Here is a 14,454-nt window from a genome sequence, read left to right on the forward strand (position 1 = left end):
TAATTAATTAAAAAAAAAATGTGCCTAACTGCCAAGAAAATGCTAAGGGTCATTCATATATCAACTCTTATGAGTTCCGAATGTACCCTCTTCCCAAAAAAGGATTTATTTACTTCAGTGTGTGTCATATGTTATTAATAGACTAAAAATAAATAATAACACATGAACTTTGAGATGGAAGCTGTGACCTTAGCTGTACAGTAGTCAGAGAAATATTTAAGCAATAAAGGTTTGAATTATGACTGATTCCATCAGAATAGGATGTCTGTGTGTCTGTCCATAAATTTCTAATAGTGGGTCAAGAAAGCTCATCATAAATCAGAATGTATGCCCATGTATAGATTCTGCTTGGTGTGCATGAACAACCTCTATAAAAGCCAAGAGGATAGACCAGAAGAGATGCAGAGAAGACCTCAGAAGTTCCATCCAGTGGTAAGAGCCTGTGCTGACTGTGACTCACTTATGTATCTGTACTTAAAGTAATTGTATTTTTATTTATATTAATACATTTTAATGAATTGATTTTTTTTTTTTTTTTTTTTTTTTAATTCAAGGGTAGTGAAAATTTCATCTGGTCTCAAGGACAAAAGGCAAGTGAGTTTGATTCAATGTGTGGATTAGGGTAGAGGAAAACAGTTGTTATAGTCTGTATCATAGATGAAAACTGGTGAAGCATTCTGCTTTTAAAAACTTGTGTAATTTATTTACAAAGAAATATGTTTAAATGTTTTAGTACGATTAATTTAAGGACTGGGTCCCATTGACCCTTTATTTACTGTATTTTTAGGGGCCAAGCATAGGCACCTTGTTGGTTTTTTTTATTGTGTTATTATATTCTGTTATCTTCCACTTTTGAGTCTATAAGAGCCCACAGAACCGCTTGTGGGAAAGTTATACAAATTTGGCACAAACTTAGAGGACAGTCTGAACATGAAACACTGCAAATGTGGAGTCTCTAACTCAAACCCCCTATAGCATCACAAACTGTCCATACTTGCAATCATGCTAATAACTTTAAAACTGTAAGAAACAACAAAACTCATTCTGAATCGATTGCTTCCTATGACCTAAATTTCTGTCATGGTATACTCTATATATGTATGTCAACTATTTATGTGCATATAAGTGGCCATAACTCTTAAATTAAAAGAAATATTTTCACCAAATTTGACACATTTCTTTTGAAACAGAAAATGAAATGGGAAAGGGCCAATTGATTATGGTATAATAGAGCAAAACATGAAATTGGCTCTAACTATAGAACTGTTGGTCTGATTAAATTCAATTAAATTCAAAATTGGCATGCAGTGCTGCTATCATAATCCATGATGGCATTTGCATAAATATATAAAGGTCTAAATTTCATCATAAAATATTAAATTATTATGATAAAAAATCTTTGACAGTAATTTCTTAATTTTTGTCAGGAAATCTTATGCATCCACTGAGAGAAAAAAAAACTCTAGTACACTTATCTACAGTGGAGAAAAACTCTCTTTAGAGAGAGGTATTATATTTCCTCTTTTTACCCAAAATAGGGTATTGTGAGCATTAGTACTCACATGTAATTTAATGTCTGTTCCATTCATACTCGTAGCCGGAGGATGCTCGAGCAGAAAGTCCTCAAGTGAGACTCATAATCGACAGTGAGAATCTCTGTATTGAACTGAAACTTCATATATACCACAATTCATATTGTACTGTGTGCTGTCCCCTGACAACAGTATATCAGTTTCATCACCAGAAAGACGTATTCAGTCAACATTTTTGCCTTCAATGGGCCCCTTACCTGCTTCTTGCTTGCTATCTAAATGTTTATCTAGTATTGTTTTATGTGTCTGTATTCATGTGTAAGCCTAAACTTAGGAATATGTCTCTTTCGTAACACTATTCATGTGTTTCATTTCATACGTATTGCCTTTATTGTTACATGAAATATATATGAATGATTTTTAATGGATAATTTTATCTTTTCTCTCTTTAGTAAGCCGCCACCATGAGTACGGACGCGGAGATGGCCGCATATGGCAAGGCTGCCATTTACCTTCGTAAGCCTGAGAGGGAGAGAATCGAGGCTCAGAGCAAACCATTTGATGCCAAGACTGCCTGCTATGTGGCTGATGTCAAAGAGTTGTACCTCAAGGGAACAATCAAGAGCAAAGATGGTAACAAAGTCACAGTTGTTTTGCTTGACACTCAGGAGGTGAGTTTTAATTTCCATTTCATGTAGATGCTCATTAAATTATTATTACATTGTTTTCTTTTATATCTAATATCTAGTTTATCAAATTTATAGGAGAGAGTTGCTAAGGAAGAAGATGTCTACCCAATGAATCCTCCCAAGTATGACAAGATTGAGGACATGGCCATGATGACCCATCTCAATGAAGCCTCTGTGCTGTATAACCTCAAAGAGCGTTATGCTGCATGGATGATCTACGTAGGTTCTGAAACAACATAAAAAAGCATTTAAGTTCATTTTGTCTGTGTTGTAGCAATCTGACCACTTCTCTACTCATTTCAGACCTACTCTGGACTCTTCTGCGCAACTGTGAACCCCTACAAGATGCTCCCAGTGTATGATCCAGAAGTGGTGACTGCTTACAGAGGCAAAAAGCGTATGGAGGCCCCACCCCACATCTTCTCTGTCTCTGACAACGCCTATCAGTTTATGCAGACTGGTAAGACATTATGGTATTGAATTATATAGAATTCTTTAAGGTGAATTAGATGATGCTGTTAATATGAGAAGTATTTACTGGATATTTCACAAATTACAATCAACAGATAGAGAAAACCAGTCTGTCCTAATTACGTAAGTATTTTCATTTAATCTCAGACCATGACAAAAATTAAAAATTGAAAATATAATGTAGATGGCAAATCTTTATGGAAATATATTTACAAAAAAGTATTTAGAAATGAACTTCTGAATATGCTTTGAAAAGTCTACATGTCTTTTATCTTCTGTTTTCTAATCTCTCATAAACCAGTGGAGAATCCGGTGCTGGAAAGACTGTGAACACCAAACGTGTCATCCAGTACTTTGCCACAGTTGCGGTATCAGGTGGTGAAAAGAAGAAGGAGGGTAAGATAAAGGTACTGTATGCGATACAAAACTATGTGATATATATTATTTTGAAAGATGTTGATTTACACAAACTATATGATATGTGAATTTGTGAAATGCCTGCGAACAGTCTTTAGACATGAAATATTAAACAACTGAAAACCCTTCAAACATCTCAGGGCTCTCTTGAGGACCAGATCATTGCTGCCAACCCTCTGCTTGAGGCTTATGGTAATGCCAAGACTGTGAGAAATGACAACTCCTCTCGTTTTGTAAGTTAACCACTATTTATTTACAGTACAGATGGGCAGTTGTGTTAGATTTTTCTATGCAGAGTTTTCTATAAAGAGATTATTATTTTTTTATGTATTATGCTATTTTGTTTTAAACAGGGTAAATTTATCAGAATTCACTTCGGTACAACTGGAAAACTGGCTAGTGCTGACATTGAGACATGTAGGTGGACATGATTTCATTGATCCATCCTGCACATTTGTCTTTGTCTGTGACTCTTCAGATGACTGTGACTCAAGTACATTCTCTCAACAGATCTGCTGGAGAAGTCTAGAGTGTCATTCCAGCTTCCAGATGAGAGAGGCTACCACATCTTCTACCAGATGATGACCAACCATAAGCCTGAGCTGATTGGTAGGTGCACATATTTCATTCAATATTTCAATGCCAGATAATATTGTAAGATACTCTTTTAAAAATCTGTGTATTTTACAGAAATGACACTCCTCACCACCAACCCCTATGACTTCCCCATGTGCAGTCAGGGTCAGATCACAGTGGCCAGCATTGATGATAAAGAGGAGCTGGATGCTACTGATGTGAATCATTGCTGTTTGAATATATTGAATTATTCTATATAAAAATGGCAAATCATAAATCTCATTCTTCTCTGTAATTTACAGAGTGCTATTGACATTCTCGGCTTTAGTAATGAGGAGAAAATGGGCATCTACAAGTTCACTGGAGCTGTGCTTCATCATGGTAACATGAAGTTTAAGCAGAAGCAGCGTGAGGAGCAGGCTGAGCCTGATGGCACAGAGGGTGAGACCTGTGTGCTTTTTGCAGTATATCTTGAGACCAGTCTTAATGCTTCTGTTTTATCCTGGGCTTTAAAATAGTAATAGCTGCGTCGACTGTGTGTAAAATGTTTAGTGTAAATATAAATTAGAAGTGTGCATTGCTGTGCATATCAATAAATCTAAAAATAAAAGTAAAAATACCTGGTGCCTGATTTATTATAATTTTACACATACACAAAAGACTCTATAGAGCTAAGACAATTTATTTTAAAATGTATTTAACAGAGGCTGACAAAATCGCCTACCTTCTGGGTTTGAACTCTGCTGAAATGCTAAAGGGTTTGTGCTACCCCAGAGTCAAGGTTGGAAATGAGTTTGTGACCAAAGGCCAGACTGTGGCACAGGTATAGTAACATTTCCAGCATGTCCATGTGTTCAATCAAAAAATCTGGCTAATTATTGCAGAAGCAGAATTAAATATCTATTCTACAGGTGTACAACTCTGTTAGCGCCTTGGGCAAATCTATCTATGAGAGGATGTTCTTGTGGATGGTCATTCGTATCAACCAGATGTTGGACACAAAACAACAAAGAAATTTCTACATTGGTGTGCTGGATATTGCTGGCTTTGAGATCTTTGATGTAAGAATGATTATTTTATTTCTTTTTATGTCAAATTGAATCATATACAGAAGTCAGTAAATGTTTCTGTTATTTTTTCCTCCAGTACAACAGCATGGAGCAGCTGTGCATCAACTTCACCAATGAGAAACTGCAACAGTTTTTCAACCACCACATGTTTGTGCTGGAACAAGAGGAGTACAAGAAGGAGGGCATTGTTTGGGAGTTCATTGATTTCGGCATGGACTTGGCTTCTTGCATTGAGCTCATTGAGAAGGTTTTTAATGGTTTATGAATTTATTCATTTCCATTGTCTATTCTCAAAATGTCATATTTTTTTGTAATAAGCAACATTCTTTTATAAACAGCCCATGGGTATCTTCTCCATCCTTGAAGAGGAGTGCATGTTCCCCAAGGCTTCAGACACTTCCTTCAAGAACAAGCTGTATGATCAGCATCTTGGCAAAAACAATGCTTTCCAGAAACCAAAGCCTGCCAAAGGCAAGGCTGAAGCCCACTTCTCCCTGGTTCACTACGCTGGAACTGTGGACTACAACATCACTGGCTGGTTGGACAAGAACAAGGATCCACTGAATGAATCTGTTCTGCAGCTGTACCAGAAGTCTTCTAACAAACTGCTGGCTTCTCTTTACCCAGCTGTTGTTGAAGGTAAAGAAAACAAAAAAACAATTTACCCAAACTTTTTTTCTTGTTTTTGCATTTATACATGTTGCTTTATATTTGTATCTCAATAGATACTACTAAAAAGGGCGGCAAGAAGAAGGGTGGATCCATGCAGACTGTGTCCTCTCAGTTCAGGGTATGTATAAAGATGACATCACAGCAATATTCCTGTACTTGAGGAACAAAATGAAATACAAAGCATGCCAACCCTTTTCTATTCTCCACAGGAGAACTTGGGCAAACTCATGACCAACTTGAGGAGCACTCACCCTCACTTTGTGCGCTGTCTGATTCCTAATGAATCCAAGACTCCAGGTAAAGTATTAAAAGGCTTAAGATATACAAAGTTCTTCCATGAAACTCTAGATGGCGTAGGCTAATAGGTCCTTTAAATCAACCTGCTCGTAATCACATCATTATCTATAGGGCTCAGCTGATTGGTTCCTGCTGTATCAGCAGCCAATGAACTTGCATACTCAACCTTCAAAATATTTTAGTAGCATTGCCTTAGCAGCGCTTCAGAAACCCTCCACCTTCCCCAGCTCCACCTGTAGCTGATCTGCTGGGGGTAATTCATGTACGCTATATTGTACAGCAGCAGCATCTCTTACTTGCTCACAGCAGCGTGCCGTGTATGTATTGGCAGTAGCAAGTCCTGTACTTGCTCAGCAGCAGCAGCAGCAGCAGCAATAAAAGCAGCAGCAGCAGTGTAGCAGATCTATTCTTCCAAGACCAAACATACAACATTGTCAAACCCAATACCATGCCAAACACTCCGAGAGTAGTCATGACAGAAATTCTGGCACTCAATATATATGATGAAGTTAATTTACCAAGTTCATGGTGTAAACTGTTTGTTAAAGGTCTCATGGAGAACTTCCTGGTTATCCACCAGCTGAGGTGTAATGGTGTACTGGAGGGTATCAGAATCTGCAGAAAGGGCTTCCCCAGCAGAATCCAATATGGTGACTTTAAGCAGAGGTAAATTAGACCACATGAAAATACCATTTCCTATAGGAGGCTCCTAATTAAAAGACATGAAGTATTTTGATCTATTTTCCACAGATACAAGGTGCTGAATGCTGGTGTTATTCCTGAAGGACAGTTTATGGATAACAAGAAGGCTAGTGAGAAACTCCTGGGATCCATCGACATTGATCATGAGGAGTACAGATTTGGACACACAAAGGTTCATATTCAGCAGCGAACTTTCAAAGATTCACTGATTATGATAATTTAGCCTATACAGGTTAAATCAATATCTGTTGATTTATTGTTTTACATAAATTTAGGTGTTCTTCAAAGCTGGTCTTCTGGGTACTCTTGAGGAGATGCGTGATGAGAAACTGGCTACTCTGGTCACAATGACTCAGGCTCTCTGCCGTGGCTACGTGATGAGGAAGGAGTATGTGAAAATGACGGAGAGGAGGTCAGTATTGTCATGAGTAAAGGTGACATCAATGATAACTGTGTAAACAGTAAATAATGATGATTATGCCATTTAATGATGAATTTTTCACAGGGAGTCCATTTACACTATCCAATACAACATCCGCTCATTCATGAATGTCAAACACTGGCCATGGATGAAAGTTTACTACAAGATTAAGCCTCTGCTGAAGAGTGCCGAGACTGAGAAGGAGCTGTCAGGCATGAAAGAGGAATTTGAAAAAACCAAAGAGGCTTTGGCTAAGTCTGAAGCCAAAAAGAAGGAGCTTGAAGAGAAGATGGTATCACTGCTGCAAGAGAAAAATGATCTGCAGCTGCAAGTAGCATCTGTGAGTATTTTTATCTGAATTAACCGATTTTGGTTCCATTAAAATGAGCAATGTGGTTTCCAATGAAATAGCACTCTATTTTACTAACAGGAAACTGAGAATCTCTCAGATGCTGAGGAGAGGTGTGAGAGCCTGATCAAGAGCAAAATCCAGCTTGAAGGTAAACTCAAAGAGACAACTGAAAGACTGGAGGATGAGGAAGAAATCAATGCTGAACTGACAGCCAAAAAGAGGAAACTGGAGGATGAGTGCTCTGAGCTGAAGAAAGACATTGATGACCTGGAGCTCACCTTGGCTAAAGTGGAGAAGGAGAAACATGCCACTGAGAATAAGGTTGGAGACTGAGTTGGTTTAAAATTAGATTTAATCTCTGTCTTATATATTAATATAGAATATAAATTGTAAAATATAACCTCACTTGAAACAAAAAATCACACAGGTCAAGAACTTGACTGAGGAAATGACATCTCAGGATGAGAGCCTTGCCAAGCTTACGAAGGAGAAGAAAGCCCTCCAAGAGGCACATCAGCAGACACTGGATGATCTTCAGGCCGAGGAGGACAAAGTCAACACCTTGACCAAATCCAAGACAAAGCTTGAGCAGCAAGTTGATGATGTGAGTTGATTATGTAAATTAATTATATTAAATTATGTTTTATTAACAAAAGTTCGGGAGAAGCACGTTCAGATAATTAACCTAATTAACATGAGAGGAGCGCATTCAGTTAATCAACTCCATTAACGATAAGAGGTATATATACAGCATACTTACCTCTGTTCATTAACAGTTTATCAGCATTCCTCCACCACCCCATCTCCTCACTTCTAGTTCTAACCATTCCTATCACAACCGGGGGGAGTTCTATAGGTTCGGGCCAAACTCCAAGCTCAGAGCCCTCACATATTTTATATATCATTTCCCTGTAGCTTGAGGGTTCCCTTGAACAAGAGAAGAAGCTCCGCATGGACCTGGAGAGAGCCAAGAGAAAGCTTGAAGGAGACCTGAAATTATCACAAGAGTCCGTCATGGACCTGGAGAATGAAAAGCAGCAATCTGATGAGAAAATAAAAAAGTAATTAAAGCATAAAGTCTTTGAAAACATTGAAAACTTTTATTGTAGTGTAGTTTTACAAACTACTTATTTTTGAACACCCACAGGAAAGACTTTGAAACAAGCCAGCTGCTTAGCAAGATAGAAGATGAACAATCTCTGGGTGCTCAACTCCAAAAGAAGATCAAGGAGCTTCAGGTATTTTGAGATTTTTTTTTAAACATTATGATCATTATTATCAAATACATTATCATCCAAAATCTACTGAACTATTTTCCACCATAGGCTCGCATTGAGGAACTGGAGGAAGAGATTGAGGCTGAGCGTGCTGCTCGTGCCAAGGTTGAGAAACAGAGAGCTGATCTCTCCAGGGAACTTGAGGAGATCAGTGAGAGGCTTGAGGAGGCTGGAGGAGCCAATTCTGCTCAGATCGAGATGAATAAGAAGCGTGAAGCTGAATTCCAGAAGCTGCGTCGTGATCTTGAAGAGTCCACCCTCCAGCATGAAGCTACAGCTGCTGCCCTCCGTAAGAAGCAGGCAGACAGTGTGGCCGAGCTGGGAGAGCAAATTGACAACCTGCAGCGTGTCAAGCAGAAGCTTGAGAAGGAGAAGAGTGAATACAAAATGGAGATTGATGATCTTTCCAGCAACATGGAAGCTGTTGCCAAAGCAAAGGTTGGGAAATATTCTGAAGAATATATGTGACCCGTACTTGCAAAATGAGTCGGAATGCGCACAGGCTAATTACGAGCTATAGGCAAAACAAGTGAAAAATGTCGATTTAGGTCGAATTTGAGGTTTTTACAAGTTTTTCCTTTGCTGGCTTCTTGACGACTGGTACTTCCCCTCAGCACAAGTATGGTATTGTTGTAAAGTGGAGCATTCCAACTTTGTGACTAATCATAGCGAATTCTTGATTGCATGAGTTTGAACCAATGAAATGTGATTTTCAAACTCATGCAAAATGATCTTACTTGCGCTGACTGACAGATCCAAAGCATGAGCACAAAGATGCCTCTCAGACTGCGCATACACATGTACACAGATTTACAGTATTTCAAATTATCTGTCTTGGCGTGTATTCACGCAAACATTATCTGTTAAGTCTTAAGTGAATGTTTGGTTAACTGTTGGGGAAAAACATCTGATGTGTAACATTATATTAGATCAGTGTGGTCTTAATATATACGCTGTAGACAGTAGGTCTTAATATAGAGGCTGTCTGTCTCATTAATGTTAATCAAACAATTGTGGTATCATGGAAAAAAAAGTTAAATTTATATTTTTCCGATAGATGTGGGTTTTGACTTGGTGTGTGCCAAATTTGGTGGTATTACCAAGGATTTTAAGGTATGCTTGCTAGGTGATTTTGTTTTGGAACCTTCAGAAAACTTTAAAACTTTTCTCAAAATTGACTTTGCTGACTCTATCGACTTCAAATAGGTGTAGCTAAGTCGTTTTTTGTCTGTTTCTAAAAAATCATACATCATTTTGAAGTTTTTTTTAATAGAGATTATAACAATAACTCATTTTTGAAAATGTGCTCATTATGACTCATTTTGCCAGTACGGATCACATATAACAAGAATATAACAACAAGTTTTTTCAAATATTTAATGACTTTTGTATTTACAGGGCAATCTTGAGAAGATGTGCCGCACACTTGAGGACCAACTTAGTGAAATTAAGTCCAAGAATGACGAGAACATTCGCCAGATAAATGATCTCAGTGCTCAAAGAGCAAGATTTCAAACTGAAAATGGTAACTAATGACAAATTGTGACCAATCATGAACAAATCAATATTATATCAAAAGTAATTAATCTCAATAATTAACAATAATCATAAAAAAAAAAAAATTAACAAAAATAGTGTATTATGATTGTTCACCAGTGAATTTCTGACTGTAACAAAGTCTTATTAGAGGACTATTTTTTAATGTTGACTGATAAAATCTTACATCCATTTGTTTTGAAATGAACTAATAGAGACATAGCACAATCTGACACAGTGAATCTGAAACTATACAGGTGAATTTGGCCGTCAGCTGGAGGAGAAGGAAGCTCTAGTTTCTCAGCTCACCAGAGGCAAACAAGCTTTCACTCAGCAAATTGAGGAGCTTAAGAGGCATATTGAAGAGGAGGTTAAGGTAATACAGCATAATCAATACATACACATACTTGTCCATTACTATAATGCAGAGACTAGCTAATATTATGTGACTTTGTCTCCTAGGCTAAGAACGCACTGGCCCATGCTGTGCAATCATCCCGTCATGACTGTGACCTGCTCCGTGAGCAGTTTGAGGAAGAGCAGGAGGCAAAGGCTGAGCTGCAGCGGGGAATGTCAAAGGCCAACAGCGAGGTTGCTCAATGGAGAACCAAATATGAAACTGATGCCATTCAGCGCACTGAGGAGCTTGAAGAGTCCAAGTATGTATATTATTGAATAATATTCCCAATTCTCACAGCTATATTTTAGATTAGAATTCAGAATCATGTGTATTACTTAACAGGAAGAAGCTGGCTCAGCGTCTGCAAGATGCAGAGGAACAAGTTGAGGCAGTGAACTCCAAATGTGCATCTCTGGAGAAGACCAAACAGAGACTCCAAGCTGAGGTGGAGGACCTCATGATTGATGTGGAGAGAGCCAATGGTTTGGCTGCTAACCTTGACAAGAAACAGAAGAACTTTGACAAGGTAAACAATTTTAGTCATATGATATTCTCTTTGGAAAGTATTGCTGGAATGGTCTTTGTTCATCATTTTTTTTAAACAAACCTGAAATATCTCCACTAAAGGTCCTGGCAGAATGGAAGCAGAAATATGAGGAAGGTCAGGCAGAGCTGGAAGGTGCCCAGAAAGAGGCTCGTTCACTCAGCACTGAGCTGTTCAAGATGAAGAACTCCTATGAAGAAAGTCTGGATCAACTGGAGACCCTCAAGAGAGAGAACAAGAATCTGCAGCGTAAGAATGAAACTGTTAAATTAGGAAAAAATTTTTTAATGTTCTAATTCTCAGTGAGCATTAAAAAGTAAGCACATATGATTAATGTTTGTTATGATAAAGATGATATATTTTTTTCTTTCTATAGAGGAGATTTCAGATCTGACAGAGCAGTTAAGTGAGACTGGGAAAGGCATCCATGAGCTGGAAAAAGCCAAGAAGACAGTGGAGACTGAGAAGGCAGAGATTCAGACCGCCCTGGAAGAGGCTGAAGTAAGTATCTGAAGATCAATATGGAATTCTTGCTAGAACCATTATACTATGTTGTTAATATATATTTTCATTTTCAAAAATGCATTTTTTATATTTTATAGGGCACCCTGGAGCATGAGGAGTCCAAGATTCTTCGTGTCCAGCTTGAGCTAAACCAGGTCAAAAGTGAGATTGACAGGAAGCTTGCAGAGAAGGATGAGGAGATGGAGCAGATCAAGAGGAACAGCCAGAGAGTCATTGAATCCATGCAGAGCACTCTGGACTCTGAAGTTAGGAGCAGGAATGATGCTCTGAGAATCAAGAAGAAGATGGAGGGAGACCTTAATGAGATGGAGATTCAGCTGAGCCATGCCAATCGCCAGGCTGCTGAGGCCCAGAAACAGCTCAGGAACGTTCAGGGACAACTCAAGGTATGTGACTTCTTTTTGACTTTGGGATGTATTAATATATTTTTTATAATCTAACATGTGTTATGTAAAGCCCAAAAGAAAGCACATCAAAAGCTCATTGTAAAGCTTTTATTGTGTTCAGGATGCCCAACTGCACCTTGATGATGCTGTGAGAGGACAGGAAGACATGAAGGAGCAGGTGGCCATGGTGGAGCGCAGAAACACTCTGATGCAGTCTGAGATTGAGGAGCTGAGAGCTGCTCTAGAGCAGACAGAGAGAGGCCGCAAAGTGGCTGAACAAGAGCTGGTGGATATCAGTGAGCGTGTTGGGCTGCTGCACTCTCAGGTAAGTGCATATTGTTTCCCTGAAATTAAGGAAATTGAGAGCATCATTCAAAATGTTCATACTGTTGCCTATCATTTTGTAGAACACAAGCCTCCTGAACACCAAGAAGAAGCTTGAGGCTGACCTTATTCATGTCCAGAGTGAAGTTGATGACACTGTACAGGAAGCCAGAAATGCAGAGGAGAAGGCCAAGAAGGCCATTACTGATGTGAGTAATAGTAGCAGCCAAATGCTTCACCAAGACACGTGTGTACTTAAAAAATGTGGATCTAATGAATTTCTGCATTCACGCAAAAGGCTGCATTGATGGCAGAAGAGCTCAAGAAAGAGCAGGACACCAGTTCTCACCTTGAGAGGATGAAGAAGAATCTGGAGGTCTCAGTGAAGGACCTGCAGCACCGTCTGGATGAGGCTGAGAATCTGGCCATGAAGGGAGGAAAGAAACAACTCCAGAAACTGGAGTCCAGAGTAAGTCTCTTTAAAGTTATGATGTGGGCAATGTGAAGTATGTTATGATAGATTATGAATGAATTGTTTGATTAAAAATAATCTCTGCTATAGGTTCGTGAGCTTGAGACTGAAATTGAAGCAGAGCAGAGACGTGGAGCTGATGCTGTTAAGGGTGTCCGCAAATATGAGAGGAGAGTGAAAGAACTCACTTATCAGGTATGACTATATTCCTCATAAGTTTGTTCAGACAAAAGAGTCCGTATAATATTGTATGTACTGACAATACCTATTTTTTAGTAAAGGATCAAGACTTAACCTAGTAAATATGTGTATTTTTTTGAAGACTGACGAGGACAAGAAGAACGTCGCCAGACTCCAGGATCTGGTTGACAAACTGCAGCTGAAGGTCAAAGCCTACAAGAGGCAGTCTGAAGAGGCGGTATGTAAAACCTAATAGAACATTTTGACACTGTAAATATTTATATTTGAATGCTAATTTGATGATACATGAACCATATATATATATATATATATACACATGAACCATATATATATATATATATATATATATATTTTTTTTTTTTTTTTAAACTTTAGGAGGAGCAAGCCAATGGTTACCTGTCCAAGTTGAGGAAGGTGCAGCATGAGCTGGAAGAGGCTGAGGAGCGTGCTGACATTTCTGAGTCTCAGGTCAACAAGCTCAGAGTTAAGAGCCGTGATGCTGGAAAGGTTAGACTGAGTAGATGAGTTTTTTTTTTTTTTATTCAAATTGTTTATCCAAATACATGAACTACCTCTTAGCAGAAGTATAGTGGAACTATGATAATTGCATTTTGCTGATGTTACTTGTCCTGTATGACATTTGCACACCTGTATTATCTTCATTATGTAAACTGGAGCACATTTTTGTTAATAAGGCTGTTTGCCCCTTCCTTCTTTCCCAGGTCAAAGAAGAATGAATCTTTAAAACTTGAAAGGAGCATTTACTGAAGTCATATAATATGGATGTTTAGTGTAAAAGTACCTTTCTTAATAAACCTTTATATTTCAACAAATAAGAAGACTTTGTGTGATTTTTTTTTTATTTTTTCTCAGCAAGATACACTTATTGTTCACATCATAAGAGTGCTGATTATCAAGAGTGTCTTGAGTGTCTTGAATCTCTCAAATTTGAACTCTTAAAGGTTCCATAAAAGTTAAAAAGTTTCCATAAAATGTAATACTTATCTTCACTGAATGCATTCACACAAACATTTCTGCTATAAAGTTTCCACCCTGGATTGATGTTATCTTCCTCAAACAATTTTAGAAAATACTCTACTCAACATTGCAGTTTAATAGTATTCTGAGTCTTAAACAGTTAAACCTCAATGCTATTCAAATTAACACTTAACACCATTACAAAAATCAGACCATACAGTACCTATCTGAATATACTGTAAAGCTTAAAACTGGACTACTGCAGTGTTCTGTGAACCAGCCTTCCAGTTAGTACAATTAAGCCTCTACAGACATATCACGCACCGCTCACACACCAAGCACTGAATGATCCAGAGATGGCTCAGTCACATCCAGTCTATAATATCTCACAAATGTGTGCAGTGATGCCCAGCTCACCACAGCACAAATGTACTAATTAGAAACATCCCTGAACAGTGCCCAGAAGTATAACCATTCCTGGAGTGAGCTCGAAGCCCTGATGGAGATTGTAAAAGCTACGGAACATGTTATCTGTTTCTGATGAAGAAAAGTTAGATTAGATTACTGTAATGCATTACTAGCTGGTCCTGCATTCTCAATAAAAAGCTACAA

General features: G+C 38.2%; 1 protein-coding gene across 1 annotated transcript; it reads left to right on the plus strand.

Annotated features, from left to right (window-relative positions):
- Positions 1–330: 330 nt before the first annotated feature.
- LOC127512397 (myosin heavy chain, fast skeletal muscle-like) lies at positions 331–13,703 on the plus strand. The gene is made up of 41 exons (XM_051893246.1): positions 331–432; positions 555–594; positions 1,989–2,203; positions 2,297–2,440; positions 2,525–2,681; positions 2,788–2,815; positions 2,994–3,099; positions 3,250–3,342; positions 3,463–3,526; positions 3,620–3,718; positions 3,800–3,903; positions 3,988–4,126; positions 4,390–4,508; positions 4,597–4,746; positions 4,832–5,002; positions 5,094–5,394; positions 5,481–5,545; positions 5,637–5,724; positions 6,273–6,390; positions 6,475–6,598; positions 6,702–6,838; positions 6,932–7,187; positions 7,278–7,520; positions 7,627–7,803; positions 8,115–8,260; positions 8,347–8,437; positions 8,525–8,914; positions 9,875–10,001; positions 10,270–10,388; positions 10,475–10,671; positions 10,755–10,938; positions 11,040–11,205; positions 11,333–11,457; positions 11,559–11,867; positions 11,989–12,192; positions 12,275–12,400; positions 12,490–12,660; positions 12,754–12,858; positions 12,986–13,081; positions 13,240–13,371; positions 13,587–13,703. Exons 1-41 carry the CDS (start codon positions 334–336, stop codon positions 13,599–13,601), a joined length of 5,940 nt encoding a protein of 1,979 aa, XP_051749206.1. The 5' UTR covers positions 331–333; the 3' UTR covers positions 13,602–13,703.
- Positions 13,704–14,454: the final 751 nt, after the last annotated feature.

The sequence above is a fragment of the Ctenopharyngodon idella genome, chromosome 5 (assembly GCF_019924925.1).
Source record: "Ctenopharyngodon idella isolate HZGC_01 chromosome 5, HZGC01, whole genome shotgun sequence".
NCBI classification, from domain to species: Eukaryota; Metazoa; Chordata; class Actinopteri; order Cypriniformes; family Xenocyprididae; genus Ctenopharyngodon; species Ctenopharyngodon idella.